The sequence below is a fragment of the Megascapheus bottae genome, chromosome 6, assembly GCF_031878675.1.
Source record: "Megascapheus bottae isolate mThoBot1 chromosome 6, mThoBot2.hap1, whole genome shotgun sequence".
Lineage (NCBI taxonomy): Eukaryota > Metazoa > Chordata > Mammalia > Rodentia > Geomyidae > Megascapheus > Megascapheus bottae.
The window spans coordinates 54,269,601-54,289,712 of NC_143514.1; the positions used below are offsets into that span (position 1 = coordinate 54,269,601).

General features: G+C 40.2%; 1 protein-coding gene across 1 annotated transcript in view; it reads left to right on the forward strand.

The window, feature by feature from the left end:
• Positions 1 to 287: 287 nt before the first annotated feature.
• The window catches only part of Efcab14 (EF-hand calcium binding domain 14), a 36,378-nt gene continuing 16,553 nt past the window's right edge, over positions 288 to 20,112 (forward strand). Inside the window, exons 1-3 of the mRNA XM_090334917.1 lie at positions 288 to 1,362; positions 3,142 to 3,290; positions 9,568 to 9,713. Coding sequence (XP_090191043.1) covers positions 1,178 to 1,362; positions 3,142 to 3,290; positions 9,568 to 9,713 — 480 coding nt within the window. The 5' untranslated portion in view covers positions 288 to 1,177. The remainder of the gene's footprint in view (positions 1,363 to 3,141; positions 3,291 to 9,567; positions 9,714 to 20,112) is intronic.

A 20,112-nucleotide genomic window follows, 5' to 3' on the forward strand; every position in this document is an offset into this window, starting at 1 on the left:
AGATCGAGCAGCTCTGCAAATAAAATTTCATTCCCCTCCCCGCCCCGCCCCGCCCCGCCCCGCCCCTTTCTTCCAAGAGCTGCCAATCTTCGGCGGCTCTGCTGGGGGCGGGGCCTCCCAAGCACGGAGGCGGAGCCCAGCCCTCAGCAGAGTCTGGGTCCCTTTAACGCCCCGCCTCCCCGGCGCCTCTCGCACTCCCTCGCCATGACGTCGCCCAACGGCCGACCAATAAGGACGCGGCTTACTGGCAGGCGGTGCCGGTGGCCGCAGCCAAAGGGGAAGTGAGCTGCCGCCGGAGCGATGGCTCGGGTCCGGATCCCGCGGCCGCCGCTGCCGCCACCCTCGCGTCGAGAGCAGCCGCGGCCGGAGCTGGGGCCAGAGTCGCGGCTGGAGAGGGAGCGGCGCGCGTGAGTTGCCGAAATTGCCGGAACACCTCACACTCGGCTGGAGCGCTCCGGGCGCGCTGAGCGGCGGCCGCCCCTTCAGCGCCGCACCCCCCCACCGCCGGCCCAGACCGCAGGGCTGGCGTTTACCCCGGCACTGGACCGGCTCCGAACCAGGCTCCCTTCAAACTCAGGACGGGAGCCGGAGAACGCCATCATCCCAAGCTCCAGCCGCTTCCCTGACCTCAGCGTTCTCCTGGCGTCCAGGCCCCCTCAGGCCGCCACCTCTGGCCAAGGACCAGCGAGTTCCCACTGTGCTCTGCGTCTCCTCCTGTCCTCCCGTTCACGAACAAGTTTCTTTTCGCTTTCCATTGCGAATCCCGTCCCGGAGATCCACAGTCCTGCTCTGTGTGCCCTTCCCCAGCTCCTACAAATACTGGCCGCTTATCAGGGGTAACTGGCTTAACGCTTAGTTTCTCTTTAGAAAATAAAAGTTGCCCCCTTTCACCCTAAACTGACACTCCATGCCCAGCGTTTTATCCATTTGGATCACCAGCTCCTTGACCAATCTCTATGTGACTTCCCCTACCCATCTGAGTTCCAATTTCTTTTGGGCTCCCATTCTCCAGTCCCCAGCGGATCTGGTCAGTCCCACCTCTGGGTGGGAGTGATCAGAGGCCTCGGGCCCAGGATTTCCCACCCTGGAAGGCAGCTCCAAGGTAGCGAGAGAATTGGGGGTCGGGTACGAACCTGGCAGCTCAGGAGTGGGTGCTCCACTCACCCCACACAAGAAGATGAAAAAGCGCAAAGAGCTCAATGCACTGATCGGCTTGGCCGCGGACAGCCGCAAAAAGAAACCCAAGAAAGGCCCAAGCAGCCACCGTTTGCTTCGCACTGAGCCTCCTGATTCCGACTCAGAGTCCAGCTCAGAAGAGGAAGAGGAATTTGGTGTAGTTGGAAGTCGTTCTCGCTTTGTCAAGTAAGTGATGCAGCGGTGGAGGTCAAAGATAGCTTACACTTCATAGGGGAATAGATGGTAAAGAGGAGGGAAGTCCTTAGGAAGAAAAAAGGACGTAAAACTTGGAAGTCAAAAAGAGAAAGGTGTTATAAGTTGAACAGTTCAGATCCTGAGTAAAAAGCAAAGATTTTAAGAGGTCAGTCTTTAGGTACAGAAAGAATAACTCGGTGAAGGGTGAACACAGGTCTGGGGGTTGTCTCAGGAGCCCCGGGAGTAATAAGTCTTAAGAATAGAGACAGAAGTACAGACCTTGTGACTAGGCACATATGTATGTGTGTGAGCACATGTGCCTGTATATGTCCATGTATAGATAGATTATATATATATATATATATATATGTCTCTATATAGTATGAACTTGGAAAAGCTAGGCGGTAAGGAGCAAAACGGGCAACATTTTCCCAAACTTTTTACTTGGAATAACCACTAAACAAATCAAGTAGTGAGCTTTTCTCGTGTTGAGAAAGAGCCAAAGGAAATCTCAGGATGCCCTGTAAGAACACACTAAAAGAGGAAAGTGTTCTGCTGAGGATGGGGAAACTAGGATGTAGCAGAACATTGGTGTGCTCAAAGATTTTTATATCCTTTGTGTATTTATGTGTTTAAAATGCTTGAATGTGTCCTTTTTTTGTTAAAGAAGAGTCTGATTGGGTAGTTAACAAGGAATCTTGTATTTGAGGTATGAAAGATGAAGTTTCAATTCTGAAATAGTTAACCCTCCTAAATTAGTTTAGACCTTAAAGACTGGGTGGAGTTTAATGTGAAATCTAGCTTGCTTCTCTTTCCTTCCTTCTGAACCAGTAAGTTAGAGTGCACTGAAATTCTTCAAATCTACAGATCGTATTTCTTTTATTCCATTTAGAATAAAATATACTGAAAAGTTTATAAAGTTTCAGTAAACTGAAATGTGGTCTTTAGAGGGAGCAAATATTTGATAGAGACAAGTAGGTAAAAAGAAGGCAGTTATAGGCCGGGAGTCTGGCCTAGTGGTTAAAGTGCTTGCCTAGCATGCATGAAGACCCGGGTTCGATTCCTTGGTACCACATACATACAAAAAAAAAAAAAAAAAAAAAAGCCAGAAGTGGTGCTGAGGCTCAAGTGGTAGAGCCTTGAGAAAGTCCAAGGACAGTGCTCAGGCCCTGAGCTCAAGCCAAAAAAAAAAAAAAAGAAGGCAGTTATAGAGTTACACAGAACCACTTTTTTGTACATTTTTTTTTTCTCTGTAATACTGGGACTTGAATAGTGTCTAATGCTAAGCTAATACTCTACCACTTAGTGAATTTCCCCAACCTGTTAATTTTTTTCTTTTACTTTTATTTTGAGACAGCATGTAGGTAGATTGCCTCAGCCTCCCAAGTAGCTAGGATCATAAGCATGCACTGTTGCATCTGGCTTGATTTTTATACTTCCTAACTGAGCTTCTCTCCAAGGACCACCTCCTGAAATTATTAGGATGGCAGTGATCTGTAGCTCTCATAGGAGTTTGTCATCAAACATAGGAACTTCCTGGGTTTTTGCAATTTGAAAACTTTGTAACCAATAGAAAGACTTTTTATAGGTCTTTTTTTATTTAGTAATTTTCATCCTGTTACTCTTTAAATATAAGTTCTGTCTCCCCTGGTAAATTCACTGTCTATTCATTCACAAAGATAATTGCAGTACAGGGAACATGTACTATTTCTCATAAAACTGCCTTAGTAATCACTTTCCCACTTATGGTTGAGTTTGTTCTTCTGACAGAGGAGACTACTTACGCTGCTGCAAGATCTGTTATCCCCTCTGTGCTTTTGTCATCCTCGCGGCCTGTGTGGTGGCCTGTGTTGGCTTGGTGTGGATGCAAGTTGCTCTCAAGGAGGATCTCGATGCCCTCAAGGAAAAGTTTAGAACAAGTAAGTGGTCACCCTTTTCAGGGCATTATCTTGGACCTTTTCCAGATTTTAGGACAAATTGGCCTATGCAGAACTAGGAGTTCACCCATGAGTGAAGCAATTGTACATTCCATTCAGCTTTTTTATGCTCTTATCTGAGAGGTATAAACTTGAATGGTGTTAACGCTTATTTTTAAACCAATAAACAAAATTCAGACCTTATGTACCAAGACAACAGCTAGAATCTGAAAAGTGATACTTCAGTAAACAGTTAGATTTCAGAAAAGGAGAGCTACATTTCAGAAGTCTAGAGCCTAAACCTTTCCCAAGTATAAAGTGACAACAGCAGTGCTGGGCTGTTTCCCCCTGTCTCACAGGGCCAGTTAAGAAAGAATGTCTATTAAAAGATTTCTTGAGAAACACACAGGAACATAGGAACAGGCAATAATAATAGTGATGACCAATATTTATGGATATGTTCCAAGTCACCAATCATTCCCAAAGCATCCCTCTGAGATGAATATTATTTTTGATATGTATATTTACATATCTATATAAAACATATATTTTTTTGCACTACTGGGAGAGGAGTAGGTATTATTTTTGTGCTCCTAAAAAAGAAAAAAAATGGGAAGCTTAAGGCTGGGTGTGGTAGATCATGTGTGTAATCCTAGCTACTTGGGAAGTAGAGATTGGGAGGGTCAAGGTTCAAGACCAGTTCAGGCAAAAAGTACAAGACACCTTATCTCAACCAATAGAAATTGAGAATGATGGCATGCTCTTGTCGTCTCAGCTGTATGGGAAACATAAATCAGAGGGTTATAGTCCAGGCTGTCCTTGGCATAAACAAAGTAAAGTGCCTGCCTAACAAGCACAGGCACTGAGTTCAAACCAAAGCACTTTAAAACAACAACAAAAACAGAATTATAAAAAGATTCTATAATTTATTCAGATTCTGTTTGTGTTTACAACCACTTTCCATATTGCATCAGTATTTCCAGTGCCCAAGGAAGCCTATGTACATTGTTCCAAGTGGTCAGAACTTTCTTTGGTATCAGTGTGGGTCAGTATTCTGAAGCTTGGTGAAAGTTTCAGAAGAGCTGTAGTTGCTTTGTTTGCTTGTTTGTCTGTTTATCAGTGTTTAAGCATAGAGCAAGAAATAATAGATTTCTTTCCTATCTTTAATTTTGCTTGTTTATCAGTCTGTTTTAATGGGAAAACTTTTAAATCCTATTGATGTTGTCATTTTAATAGAAAACTTTTGTGATTTCTAGGGTAACCTGCATATTATGAAGGATTTGTAATTATCCAAACAGTGCCTACCTTGAACATAGTACAAATGACAGAAGTACTTTGTCTCATGAGTGAAGTTTATTGTTTAAGGGACTATTTTTGGATGAAAAGGTGTGTTTTACAGCAATCTGATTGGATTTAACTAATTTTTTTCCTTTTCTAGCAACAGTGACTTTTTTATTTTTTTTTTTTTGGCAGTAATGGGACTTGATCTCTGGGCCTGGGCACTGTCCCTGAACTTTTCATTTTCAGCTCTAACCCTTGAGCCACAGCGCCACTTCTGGTTTTCTGATGGGTAATTGGAGATAAGAATCTCATGGACTTTAGTGCCCAGGCTGGCTTTGAACCACCATCCTCAGATCTCATCCTCCTGAGTAGCTAGGATTGTAGGGTACGAGCCACCTTACTTTGCTAACAGTGACATTTTTGTCTCTAGGTTTCAAGAGTTAATTATTTAATTAATTTTTTGTGTGTACCAGTCTTAGAGCTAGAACTCAGGGCCTGAGCACTGTCCTTGGGCTTTCCTCAAGGCTAGTGCTCTACCACTTAAACCACAGCACCACTTCCATCTTTTCTGTGTATGTGGTACCGAGGAATTGAACCCGGGTCTTTGTACATGCTAGGCAAGCACTCTACCACTGGGCCAAACTCCTGGCCTCAGATATCCTAATCTTAATAGCATTAGTATATCAGAAAACTAACCATAAGCTTTCTCAAGGTTGTAAAGAGTTATGTCTCCGGAACTAGAATAAGAGTTCTTACTTTCCATCTGAAGCCTAGAAGATCACAACATTCTACCTTTCCTTCCCAGCTCTCCTCTTGGCTGCCTGCATTATTCAGGTCCTAAACCTGATCTAGGGACAACTAATCCTCATTGTGTTGATAATATCTCTCTAGTACTTGGAAAAAAAGGTAGTTGAAATGCTCACTTTGGTTTTCTTTTAGTTTCTGGATTTAGAAAATGGGATTGGGTAAGCCACAATTCTTCCAGAATCATCCTGACCTGCATGTTACTTCAAATGGTTGAATCAGAATAGTACAAGGAAGAATGAGATTCGTAGCCTACTTTTTTTTCTGCTAGTTGTCTTTGTAGTATTATAGGGTGTCTGAAAGGCCAGAAGTTTCTTTTCATGTAAGTAATAATGGTAATTGGAAAAGAGGTCTCAGAATAATATTTACCCATAAATAACCATTGAACATACCTGTCTGTGCGATCGACTTTCCCTAATTAGTTGGTCTTCCTAGGTTTATGTCACACCTTGATGTGATCACATATAACAATTGTATATACATTTAAAAACATGGCTCAGTTTTCCCATTTATGGGGTCCTTTTGCCAGCCATTCTGTGCCAATTTTATGGGATACCAGATAATTTATACCTTGGCTAATTGTCATGGAATTTCTTGGTTCGGAAGATGTAGAATATGTAGCAGGCCTGACAGCCAGTCAATGAATATTTTTGAGCACTTAATGCCAGTCTCTACACTGAATATATTCAGGAGATGGCAGGGGTTAGACCCTAAACAAGGAGGCCAACTTTCAATCACTGAGCATCATCCTACCTTGGTTAGCCAGCTAAATGAAGCAGGTTTGGAGTTGTCATTCTAGTTTTCCTTTTGGATTTGCCACCAAAATATTTTGGGCGTTTCTGTGGTTTTGTTTGTTTTTGTGGGTCATGGGGCTTGAACTTGGCCTGGGCGCTGTCCCTGAGCTCTTCAGCTCAAGGCTACCACCCTACCCCTGGGCATGTCCCTGTGCTCTTCAGCTCAAGGCTACCACCCTACCCTTGAGCCAGGCTCAAGATAGGAGTTTCAGGTCTTTCTGTGCCCAGGCTGGCTTTGAACCTTGATCCTCAAACCTCAGAGCTCAGCTTTCTGAGTAGCTAGGATTACAAGTGTGAGCCACTGCGCACGCGGCTTGGGCATTTCTGTGTTCTAACATTGGACCACGCGGCTTGGGCATTTCTGTGTTCTAACATTGGACACACTGTATATTACTGTGACTACACCTCACTTCTACTCTAGACTAAGAGCTGCAGAGTCTTTGGGGTACACTGGTACTCAGTACAGGACTGGCACTCAGTAGGGGTTAAATAATATTTATATAAGTTTATTAGAAATTATAAAGATACTATATAGATATGAAGAATTGCCATTGTCATTATATATGTTGTATTTGAAGACTATGCAAGAAATTACCATTTTTCTAACCTTAAAGAAAAATCAAAAGAGCTAGAGAAATTCTTTTAAGAGTTAACGTATTAAATTTTCAGTGAGTTGGTTTCCATGTTGAAAGAAGATGAATTAGAAACTATAAGTTGTTTCTTTGCTACACTTCCTCTCATTTATATAATAAAAGTGCCTCTATTTGACTTGTCTCTCCTAAAAAGCCCAAATCAGATAATGATTATAATCCCCTCTTGGCTCATAAACTCCTCAGCATCCAGAGTGTTCTCTGAGCTTGTCAGTTTTATTATATTTACTAGTTAATAATTCTAACCCAGGTTATTTATGTGTTTGTCCTATTTCCTTTCCTACTTCTACCTTCTTCTTCATGCATACAGATTTCAAGAAAATAAGAGACCATCTACCACCACCCCTTGGGAGGTTTGACTACCTTAGTATAGCACGCATTCCAGCAGTTTTCTTTACAACCCAACTGAAAATGTATAAGGAAATTTCATACATATTGCATTAGTTTAGACTGAATAGTATAGGTCTTGCTGTCAGATATGGATAAAAAACTATGTATGCCAGGTGTGGTGGCTCCCACCTATAATCCTAGCTACTCAGGAGGCAAGATCGGAGGATCTGTTCAAAGTCTGCCCAGCACTAAAGACCATGAGACTCTTATCTCCAATTAACCACTAGAAAATGGGAGGTGGGGCTATGGCTCCAGGATAGCGCTATAGCCTTGAGCTAAAGAGCTCTGGGACAGCGCCCAGGCCCAGAGTTCAAGCCTATGACCCCCCCCCCCAAAAAAATATATACAATTTCAAAAAAGAAAAACCATGTATAGCTCAAAAGTTATACTAAAGCCCTTAGGAAAGTGTTGTTTATAATGAAATCCATTGGCAAATATTTTTAAACAATGAATAAAAGTAACATTTCTTTTTATTATTTAAAAAATTTTATATAATAGGCTTGCTAGACCACCCTCAATTTCTGGGCTTGTATGTATCTTATCTGTTGAGTTTTCTTTGCTGGATTGAAGAGAAAGGTAAAGTGATAAAAAGCATGATAGACGGGTACCAAAAAGCCGGATTCATTCATGTAACACTTGTTGAGCATCTATATCAGGTATATTATAAGAGCAGATCATACAGAACTGAGCTAAACCAAGTCTGGGAGCTTATATTTTAATAAACTGTTTTATATTATTCTTTTTGCTTTTAAAGGAAGTGCATAATAGCTAATCATGTACTCTATGACTTGTGGGTGGGATGATGATGTAGGTATTTTTTTGTTGTTATTTCCTCCAGGAGAATCAGCCATTATCCATATCTTGTTTCCTTTTTTTTTTTCGTCATGGGGCTTGAACAGGAAAAATACTTTTAAAGAAAGAAAGAAAGTACCCTTTCAGGCCTCTACCTTCTGACCGACAACCTCTAAGCCATTCAGAAGTACTGTTTCCCAGAGCAAAGGCCAAACCGCACCTAGCATATTTCTTTGTCTTCTATTTAACCTTGTTTGGGGTTAAGAAAATACAGATCAGAGCTGGAGTTTGGCCTAGTGGTAGAGTGCTTGCCTAGCATGCACAAAGACTTGGATTCAATTCCTTGTTATCACATACATAGAAAAAGCCGAAAGTGGTACTATGGCTCAAGTGGTAAAGTATTATAAGCCACTTAATGAATAATCAAAAGTCCCTTAAGTTAGCTGGTCAATACCTGATATTTATTTGTCATTTATTATATGTCTGGCCAGCTGTGTTCTTTCTTCTTCTTCCTTCTTCCTTCTTCCTCCTTCTCCTTCTCCTCCTTCATCTTTGTCTTCGTCTTCTTCTTTTTTCATTGTCCATGGGGCTTGAATTTAGGGGCTGTCCCTGAGCTTTTCTGCTCAAGGCTAACACTCTACTGCTTTTAATCATAGCTCTACTTCCAGATTTCTGGTGGTGAATTAGAGATAAGAGTCTCACAGTCTTTGAACTGCAATCCTCAGATCTCAGCCTCCTGAGTATCTAAGATTACAGGCATGAGCCAACAGAATCCAGTCTATGATAAGTTCATTACAGTTATTTTCTCACTTAACTCTAACACTCCTGGGAAGTATAGTTTAGCATTACAAAATAGTGGGGCTGGGAGTTTGGCTTAGTGGTAGAGTGCTTGCCTAGCATGCACGAAGACCCGGGTTCGATTCCCAGGTACCACATACATAGGAAAAAAGAGCCAGAAGTGGTGCTGAGGCTTCAAGGACAGTGCTCAGGCCTTGAGTTCAAGCCCAGGACTGGCAAAAAAAAAAAAAAAGCATTACAAAATAGTTTAGTATTAAAAGTAAAGCACTACAGTAGTGCTAAAGTAGCTTAGCACTAAAATAGTTATATTACAAATATGGAAATTGAGTTAGAAGAATTTGAATAAGTTGCCCCCAAGTCATAGTTGTAGAACTGAAATTTACACCCAACTCTTTCTGCTCATGTTCTTTATTAAGAATTCTTAATCGTCTGCTTTTTTGTTGTTATTTTCTGGTGTTGTAGGAATTAAACTCAGCTCCTTGTTTATGTTAAAGCAGGATTCTGCACTAAAGTCATTCTGTAACCTATCACTTGACTTTTAAGTTTCATTGCCAGTAGTGAAATAGTTTCAGTAAAAAAAGTGGTTTAGTGTTGAAGATGTATATTTACATAAATAAATGAATAACATAGGTGGTAAGTGTGGATAATATTATCATCTTAGAATTAACTTTTAAGACTCCATCCTATTTTGTAGCTAATAATCACTTTTTCATTTGGGGACGATGAGGGAAACTTACATCTATTTATAATTGTTCTTATTTTTGCTTTTAGTGGAATCTAATCAGAAAAGCTCATTCCAAGAAATTCCCAGACTTAATGAAGACCTACTCAGCAAACAGAAACAGCTTGAGAAGATTGAATCTGGGGAGCTAGGCTTGAACAAAGTCTGGATCAATATCACAGAAATGAATAAGCAGGTAGCAAAAATACGCTTTTATTTCTATTGAAGTTATAAGTAATTTATGAGTTTATAAGTACTGCAAATTCACTTCAGGTAGTTTGACTTTTTATATTGCTGTTTTTGCATATGTAAGGTCTCAGTGTGTTAAAATAATGGTTTTTACCAAAATTTAAAGTGCACTTACCAATGGGAGTTCTTATGTACCTCAGAATCTATACGTCTATCTACTCAGGAAATTGAGATCTGAGAATCAAAGTTTGAAGTTAACTCAGACAGACAAATCCTAAAGATGCTTATCATCCAGTTTACCAGCAAAAAGTTTGAACTGAAGTCACGACCTGTGAACTCACCACTTAGGAGCCAAAAAGCTAGCAAGAATTCAAAGCCCTGAGTTCAAGTCCTAATGGTAACACAAAATATACTTACCAAATATTTTAAATGCTAAATCTTTCTGCAAATGAACAATTTTCTATCAAGTTAGAAGTTAGAAATTCTTTAGTCAGTTTTCCAAGGCCCAGAAAAATAGATACTCTATTGTTACTAGATAATGAGGTTTATTTTGTTAAAGAATTTACAAACTGCTGAGTGCTAGCAGCTCACACCTATAATCCTAACTACTTAGGAGAGTGAGATCTGAGGATCATAGTTCAAAACCAGCCCAGGCAGAAAAGTCTGTGATAATTTTGTTGTTGTTTTGTTGTTATTTTGTCAATCAACGCCTTTGTTGAAGTCAGGACCTTGGTGCTGTCCCTGAGTTCTTTCACTCACTTCTGGTTTTCTGGTGGTTAATTAGAGATAAGAGTTTCATGGACTTTCCTGCTCCTTTAGACTTTGAATCTCACTCTTCAGATATCAGTCTTCTGAGTAGCTAGGATTACATACATGAACCACTGCACCTGGCCCTGTGAGATTCATCTCCAGTTAACCACCAGAAAACTAGAATTGGAGCTGTGTCTTAAAGTGGTGGAACACTAGCCTTGAGCAGAAGAGCTCAGGAATAGCACCCAGGCCTTGATATGTAGTTCTGTACACTCTGCTAAAAACAAATCTGGAAACCATCAATGGGTATAGTAGTTATTTAAGAATAGCTTAGAACCAAGTGGAAGAGTTAGTTAAGTACCTTGGCCAGGCAAAAAAACATGGAGCATAAACTTTTCCAGTCCCTATATTGTCAAGAGCCCTGTAAACTTTGTTTCCAAAGGAAAGAATATACTGGAGAAAAGAAGCTATTCTAAGGATGTTGATGAAGCATTTTGTAGATAAAAGGGGATATAGTTACCCCTGTATTCAGCTATAGACCCTGTCTACCGCAATAGACCCTGTCTACCGCAATAGACCCTGTCTACCGCAATAGACCCTGTCCTCAGTTTGTTTCAGTTTAGTTGAAAGATAAGGTCATTGGAAAGACTAAATGAATGATGTAAACACAAACTACTTGAAAACAGCCAAGTTATCTATTCTCTTCAGAACAGAGTTAGAAAATTGAGAATAACCAGTAAGAGGGAGAACTGTGCTAGAAGAAAGTGCTTGCAAATATTTCTGAAGCTACCCCTTTCAGTAATGATCTAGAGTGGGGCATTCAGTACCCCACTCATACTTCTTTTTTTTTTTTTTTTGGCCAGTCCTGTGCTTGAGCTCAGGGCCTGAGCACTGTCCTTGAACTTTCTCAAGGCTAGAGCTCTACCACTTGAGCTGCAACACCACTTCTGATTTTTTTTCTAGGTATGTGGTGCCAAGGAAACAAACCCAGATGTTCATGCATGCTAGGCAAGCACTCTACCACTAGACCAAACTCCCAGCCCCAGACTCACACTTTTAATCCTAGCTGCTTAGGAGACTGAGATCTGAGGATCGTGGTCTGAAGCCAGCCCAGGCACAAAAGTTTGTAAGATTCTTTTATCTCCAGTTAACCAGTCCCTGAATGGTGTGGCTCAAGTGGTAGAGTGCCAGCCTTGAGTAAAAAAGCTAAGAGAGATCATGAAGCCCCAAGTTTAAGCCCTAGTACGCACAGACACTCACATATACACATGCGTGCATATGTAAGCATTCACCAAAGATTAATGGACAAGGAAAGTGGCTTTCAAACTTTTGCCCAGAACAGTGAGGAATGTTTTGCCTAGAACAGAAAAGAATGTTTTACATCATTATCCAGTAAACATGTATGGTATAGTTTAAATGTGTCCTCCAGTTTAAGTCTTAGAAATTTAGTTGCAGACTCATATGTTAATTGTATTTGGAGATGGAGCCTTTAGGAAATAGAATTAAAGGAGGTCCTGTAGGTCAAGTCCTCTTGATGCTACAAAGAGAAGGACAGACTGGAGCCTGCACATTTGTTCTATCTTATCACATGTACACGTTGCCCTCTGATATATTATGATAAAGCAGAAATGTTTTCAGCACATACTGGTACCAACCAGGCTCTTGGACTTCCCTGCCTATGGAACCTTGAGCTAAGTTAACTCATCCTTTGATATTCAATTATAACAACATGAAATAAACAAAGACATGATATGTAACTAAAAAGTTTCTAAAATCAGTGGCTCATTGGAAGTGGCGCTGTGGCTCCAGGGGCAGGGCGGTAGGTAGCCTTGAGCTGAAGAGCTCAGGGATAATGCCCAGGTTCAGAGTTCAAGTCCCACAACCAACAACAACAAAAAAAAAAAACCATGGCTCACCTCTAAAATATATTCATTTCTTTTTTTTTTTTTTTTCTAAACCAGTCCTGGGGCTTGAACTCAGAGCTTGGGCCCTTGTCCTTGAGTACTTTTGCTCAAGGCTAGCACTCTGCTACTGAGCCACAGCACTGCTTCCAACATTTTCTGATATGTGGAACTGAGGAATCAAACCCAGGGCTTCATGCATGCTAGGCAAGCACTCTTGTCACTAGACCACACTCCTAACTTCTCATTTGTATTTTTTTCCATATATTTTTTATTGTAATTAATAGAAGGGTTACATTACATTCGCCAGATGGAAGGTGCATTACTTCACATCATTTGTATTTTTTTTAATCATACATGAAATAACTGATAGGTTTTTACCACCTAGTATTTATTTGTTGTCATGTATCCTTATACTCTGAACAATTAGGGAAAAACAGATATGCATTCACTTTGTGCAAAAATAATAAGATAAATCGTAGCCTTGCTTACATTCACACAGCAAATGAGTAATTTGGCCAGCAATTATAGCGGGATGGGGAAAAATAGATCACACTGAAGTGCTGAAAGATAATTAACATCTCTCCTGGAGCGATCTAACCCTTCTGTGACAAAGATAAGATTGTTTAGTATGAAGAGGCAAAATTACCTATTTCCCATTTCTCTCTGTCTCTCTCTCTTTTTATTTTGTCAGTTATGGGGCTTAAACTCTGGGCCTGGGCACTGTCCCTGAACTCTTCAGCTCAATGCTATCACTATCCCTTGAACCACAGCGCCATTTCTGGTTTTCTGGTGGTTAATTGGAGATAAGAATCTCACACCTTTAGTGTCCAGAATGGCTTTGAACCTCAATCCTCAGATCTTAGCCTCCTGAGTAGCTAGGATTATAGGCTTGAGCCATTGTGCCCGGCTCCCATTTATCTTTTTAAAAACATAGGAAGAGCCAAAGAAGAAATGGTACTTGAAGACACATACATTTTCACATCTTTGGTTTTGGTTCCTGAGTTCTCTTAACTAGAAATCTAGACACCAAAGAGTAATTTTGTTCTTTGCCTGCCCATTGATTTTAATGTAAGATGTACTTCAGTAGGCATGTACATAGGGAACTTTACTTCACTCCTTGGGCTTTATGTATAAAGGATGGTTGAACTGAATTGCTTTCCATTTAGCTTTAATATAGCTTCAGAGATTGTAGGAGTAACTTAAAAAGATAACCTAATACAGAGGAATTCTTGCTGGTCTGGGCCCAAAGATAGGCAGTGGTGAGGCAGAGCTCATGTGGTTTACAAAGGGATTTGCTCAGCTCTCTGTCTAAGTGGTTTTTTAAAATTAATGCTACACAACCTTGTCATTTCAAGTCAGAAGTATCTGTACTGAACCAAAATAGCTATAAAAGTAAAATTAATATTTAACTATGTTTCTATATCTATAAGTAACTTTAAGATGCTTTTAGTGGCATTTTAAAAGCAATTCAGAACAGCTTAACCAACAAGAAAATGTATTAATCACATCACTTAATAAGAACTTGTCCTCATCTCAAAGTGAGTTGAAGTTAAGCATTTGGGGGAGGTAGGCAGGGGAAACCATCAATCTGTTTAAGAAAATTAAAATAAATTTTGCTTTGAAAAAATCTTCACTAGTTAAAACCTCATTTGTATTTTGTATCTTATACATAAAATCTCTGATACTGTACCCATTCCCTCTTGATCATTTAGGGAGTCTTTCCCATTCTTTGAAGATTTTAATTCAACAAATGTTTATTGAGCTGCTTTGAAATATGTCTTAGTCCATCAGGCTGTTAGAACAAACAGCCTTATACTAGGTAACAAACAACAGAAGTTGATTGCTCACAGTTGTGGAGGCTAGATTCCAAGATGAAGGTGCCAGTGGATTTAGTAGCTGACAAAGGCCGATTCTCTGCTTCATACACTGTGCTTTCTTACCATATCTTCATGTAGCAGAAAAGGCAAAAGAGTTTCCTTGGACTTCCTTTACAAATCTCCTAGTTCCACTCATGACAGTATTGTCTTTGAAAATCACGCCTGAAAGGCTTTGTCTCTTCTTTTAGTGTATGTATTGCTGAGGTTTGAACTCAAGACCTGGTACTTGCTGGACAGGTGCTATATCACTTGAACTACAATCCTAGCCCTTTTTACTGTTGTTAATTTTTGGATAGGGTTTTACTTTTTTAGGGCCTTGCTCCTAACATGTATGCTTTCCACATACGTGGAATGATAGGCACCCTCCACTGTACCAAGCTTTGTATTGGTTGAGATGGGATCTCAGGACTGTTTTGCCCAGGATATCCTTCAGTGACAGTCCTCCCATCCTCAGCCTCAGAAGTAGCTATGATTACCACATCCAACTAAATCTATATTTCTCTTTTCTTTCCTTTTGGCTTTACTGATATTTGGATTCAGGGCCTCTTGAAGACTGTCTCATAATGACACAACTTTCGGACTTAGGTTTCAGCATGTAAATTTTAGGGAGATAAGAACATTCAGGGGCCGGGAGTTTGGCCTAGTGGTTAAAGTGCTTGCCTAGCATGCATGGAGACCCGGGCTCGATTCCTCAGTACCACATATAGAAAAAAGCCGGAAGTAGTGCTGAGGCTCAAGTGGTAGAGCTCTAGCCTTGAGAAAGTCCAAGGACAGTGCTCAGGCCCTGAGCTCAAGCCCAGGACTGGCAAAAAAAAAAAAAAAAAAGAACATTCAGACCGTAGTAGATTTCAAATCAAATTATTCCTCAAGAATTTTCAGACAAATGAAAGAGATGAGAAAGTAAATAACTGGCAGTAACTTGACAGTCAATAAACAGTATGTAAGTAGGAGGGCATACTTCCATACATAGCTAACCCAGGCTGGAGTCAAGGGAGATGTCCCAGAGATGCTGAGTCCTGGAGAGAAAATAAGACTTGGCCAAGTGAATTCTGTAGCAAATAAGAAGGTATCTAGGTAACCAGAGGTGGAGCTACCCATACAATTTGGTAGTTACATGTTTGCAAATTTACCTACTTGCTAAGATTTATGATCCCATAATCTACATTTGAGAGGCTTTTGCATTTATTCACTGACATGCAGAGCTGCAAAAAAAAAATGAGTTTCATCTAATTGTTTGAGATCTTGAACTACAAACAAGTATCATTTTGTGGTATATTTAGTGTCACATTGTTCACATGTTTATCCTTTTTGTGGATGATTTCTCTGTTTAAATGTTCCCAAGCATCATGCTAAGTACTGTCTAGTGCTCTAAATGCAGGGAGACTGATGTTCTCCCAAAGAAAATACATATATCAGGTAGACTTCCTGTAGGCACGACTTGTAGTGCTGTTGGCTATGAGTTTGATGCTAATGAATTAACAATATACATTTAATAACAAACGCACATAACAAGGTTATATATTATATTGATAGATTAATAAAAAATGTTGTGACTAGAAGGCTCACCAAATCCTAACTCTGTTTCCCCTAGGAGCAATAGTTTAGCATTCACTAATTCAAAGTGCCTTTTACACAGTAATTACCTAATCAGAAAATATGGACTATAAAAGAATAGATGAAGAATATACATTGTGGTCCAGTGATTTTAGTCCTTCCTTTTAAGCTCTGATTTTGGGAATAAAGAGACTAGATTTAAAGTCAACAAGAGCCATTCTGAAGAAAGACCATCACTTTGTAGGCAACTCGGTCCAGATAACTTTGTGATTTTTTTTTTCCTTTTCTTTAATGTTTTTGCCTATGCATCTAAATCACCAGAAAGTTGTACTGTGCTGATGATGACAAAAATGGCGATTGTAGTGCCATTTAGCACTTGCTAAATGTTTTCTTTGTGCAGGCCACTGTTAGATGCACATGTGTGGTATCCTTTGTTTCTATAGCTGTGTGAAGTAGGAAGTGGCATCTCCATTTTACAGATAAGAAAATGGAGCCTTGATAAGTTAGCATAGTTTGTCCAAATTCACACAGCTACCATGGAAATTTTCAAGTCTTGGGAGCCTATTTTCTTTCCAGGTTCCCATTCTGTCTCCCACCATTATATCTCTTTCAGGATTCACTTGGTAATCCTCAAAGATTACATTGTTGGGGGCCAGAAGTGTGGCCTAGTGGTAGAGTGCTTGCCTAGCATGCATGAAGCTCTGGGTTCAATTCCTTGGTACCACACATACAGAAAAAGCCAGAAGTAGTATTGTAACTCAAGTGGTAGAGTGCAACCCTTGAAAAAGCTCAGACAGTGCCCAGGCCACGAGTTCAAGCCCCAGGACTGGCAAAGAAGAGAAAAGAAAAAAAGATTATACTGTTGGGTCCCTGCTAGAGGGAGGGGTCCCTACTTGTGATTATTCACCAGTGATGATTGTTTTAGTAAGTCTTATTATTTAAAGAACACTCAATTTTATCCCCAAAACAAAAAGTAACATTTCTCATTTTATAGTATTAAATGATGTATTAAGCAAATGGTCTCCAGTAGCTATTTTTAATAAAGAATCATGTGAATGAATGAAAGTCATGTCTCATCTTTTGGCTGAAATATGATTTTTTTCTTAATGGTTTCTAGACTCTTCAGATCTCAAAATATGACTTTTAATGATAAGTTCTGTAATACTTAAATCTAATCTGACATTCTATAACGTGCCTGCTTGAGGCCAGAGCAGTTTTAGAAACAGTAATGGGAAGATGCCCCTCAGCTCTTCCATCTCACTACATAGTAGCTGTCTTGTAGTTTTCCACAGATTTGGGCATTATGCTACTGTGAAGATGGGAATCTAGTTTTATAATTTACAAGAATATGCCTACATCCTGGTCACCAGATTTGTGATCCAGGTCTTCAAAGTGAGCAAAATGCCCTAAGTGTGTTAGGTAACTGCAGAATTGATGGTTACCTCTCCAGAGCATCCTCTTTTAGTTATCCCAACTAAAACCCTACAACTAGAGTATTTTGTAACACAAAGGGAAGGTGAATTGGTACCTACTTTACCTATTCCTGCTTCCATTTCTTCTCTGATTTGGAGTGAAATAAAAGCTTGTCAGCTAGGCACCAGTGGCTCACACCTGTAATCCTAGCTACTCAGGATGCTGATATCCGAGGATTGTGATTCAGAGCCAGCCCAGGCAGAAAAGTCTATGGAACCTTTATCTCCAATTAATGGCAGAAAAAGCTGGATGTAATACTGTGACACAAGTAGTACAATGCTAGCCTTGAGCAAAAGGAGCTCAGGGACAGTGCTCAGGTCCTGAATTCAAGCTATAGGACTAGCAGACACACACACACACACACACACACACACACACACACACACACACACACACACACACACACACACACACACACACACACACACACACACACACACACACACACACACACACACACACACACACACACACACACACAGCTGCCATACCAGCCACACTGGCCTTTTACAAGGTCATTGCCATTCCTGAGATACTTCATATTAGCTCTGCCATGGCCTCAGAATTCTACCTGGTAGAATAGGCTACCCAGTGCTTGTTGTTCCTTTTGGTGCTGGCCAGTTATTATCAGTAGGAATTCAGTGTCCAGGCTGAAAGGTAAACCACATAATTGAAAGGGTCTGTGGAGTAACTATATCGTCCATTAAATTGGCTTTGGGCCTATTGGGTACATATTATGTAACTGTGCAAAAATATACCTGGCACAAAGGAACTCCCTTCCAGCCTCTTTATCATTAGATATGCTCTGATGGTTATGGAAGGCCTAGTGGAGGACATAAAAGAAAGGGGGAGTCAAGGAAATCTTTCCAACCTTTTCCCAAGTTACGTGATATTGTTTTCCTATGTGTGTATATTTTTGTCACTTTGATCTTAAAAATTTGAAGCTGGGTGCCAGTTGCTCACAGCTATAATCCTAGCTACTCAAGAAGCTGAGATCTGAGAATCACGGTTCAAAGCCAGCCGAGGCATGAAAGTCTCTAAGACTCTTATCTCCATTTAATCACCAGAAAACTGGAAGTAGTGCTGTGGCTTAAGTGGTAAGAGTGCTAGTCTTGAGCTGAAGAGTTCAGGGACAATACCCAGGCCCAGAATTCAAGCCCCTTGACCAACCAAAAATTTAAAATAAATTGATGTGAATAAAATATTTAAATAATAAAACATACAGAGCATTATAGGACATAGAGAACATGTAGAAATCCTATTCAGATTTACCTTTCATCCTCATATAATTTTATTCACACATACATACATGCACACACTTGTGTTTCAGTCTCCATAGTTATTTAGTGTTTTTAAATAGATGAGGACATTGAATATGTGTTGTCCTGCACCTTGCTTTTTTGTTTTTGCTTTTGTAAATTTTTCTAGACTCCAACTGTGCTTGTTTTAATTAAAACTGAGTTTTTATATCATATTTCAGATATGTTCTACAACAAGTATTCAAGAAAAATATGCAATAATTGGCACATAAATTTAAAAACAAAATTAAGCTGAATCTTTGTCATAGATACATATCAATCTATATAATATATCAATATATGTCTATAGAATATATATGCTATCATAGACCTATATATCTACATTGATATGTTTATATCTCCAAATTCATGTCAGTGACCTGGAATACCGAGTATTGAGTCATCGCTCTTGTATTGTTTAGATCTCAGACCCACATATCATTCCTTTGGTCTTGGCTCATCTCACTCAACATGATTTGCTCTAGTTCCATTCACTTCCCAGCCAATGCCATTATTTTATCTTGTCGGGGGGCTATGTAGAACTTCATTATATATATGTACCACATTTTTGTACACATTGATCTATTTGGGGGCTTCTGGGTTTTGTTTCCATCTTTTGGCTATTGCGGAAGAGTGCAGCAATGAACATGACTGCAGGTGCCCTTACCGTACCTTGGGTTATTAGCTCAGGGTAGATGCTTAGTATGGCTGGGTCATAAGGAAGGTCGATTTTTTGGGGGGAGGGGGCTCTTGGGGCTTGAACTCTGGGCCTAGGCACTGCCCCTGAGCTCTTCAGCTCAAAGTTACCATCTTACCCCTTGAGCCTCAGCCCCACTTCCCATTTTCTAGTGATTAATTGGAGATAAGAGTCTCATGTTCTTTAGTGCCCGGGCTGGCTTTGAACTGCAATCCTCAGATTTCAGCTTCCTGAATAGCTAGGATTACAGGCATGATCCACTGTACCTGGCCTGTCTGATATTTTTCTTGTATCAAAATGTCTGGTTCAAAGCCAACCTGAGTACAAAAGTCCTTGTAAGACTCTTATCTCCAATTAACCACTCAAAAAATATAAGTGGAACAGTGGCTCAAAGTGAGCATTGAGCAAAAGAGCTCAGGGATAGCACCCAGACCCTAATTCAAGCTCCACAATGAGGGGCTGGGGGGGCGGGGAGAATCCGCTTACACTGAAATATAAGCACCGTAGTGTTGACATTAGTGGAATTCACCAGTGGTCTATGATAGACTAAGTAAATATTTGTTACATTAATAAATAAATAAAATGGCCTTAAACCTCTGACTTATGCCTCCTAACAAGAAAAAAATAATTTTCTGTGTTCATAGTTCCTCACTGGATTCTTGTCTAGATGAAGCTGCTCCTCACTCCAACAGTTCTGTTTAAATTCTGTCCCCTTTTAGGGTGTATATTCCATGAGAACACAATCCTGTATCCCTGTTTGCCCTGACTCTACAGTGCCTACTAGAGAGAATTCCAAACACTTGGTAAAAGAATGCTAGGAAATCCTATTCTGCTTTCTCTGATACCCTCCTAC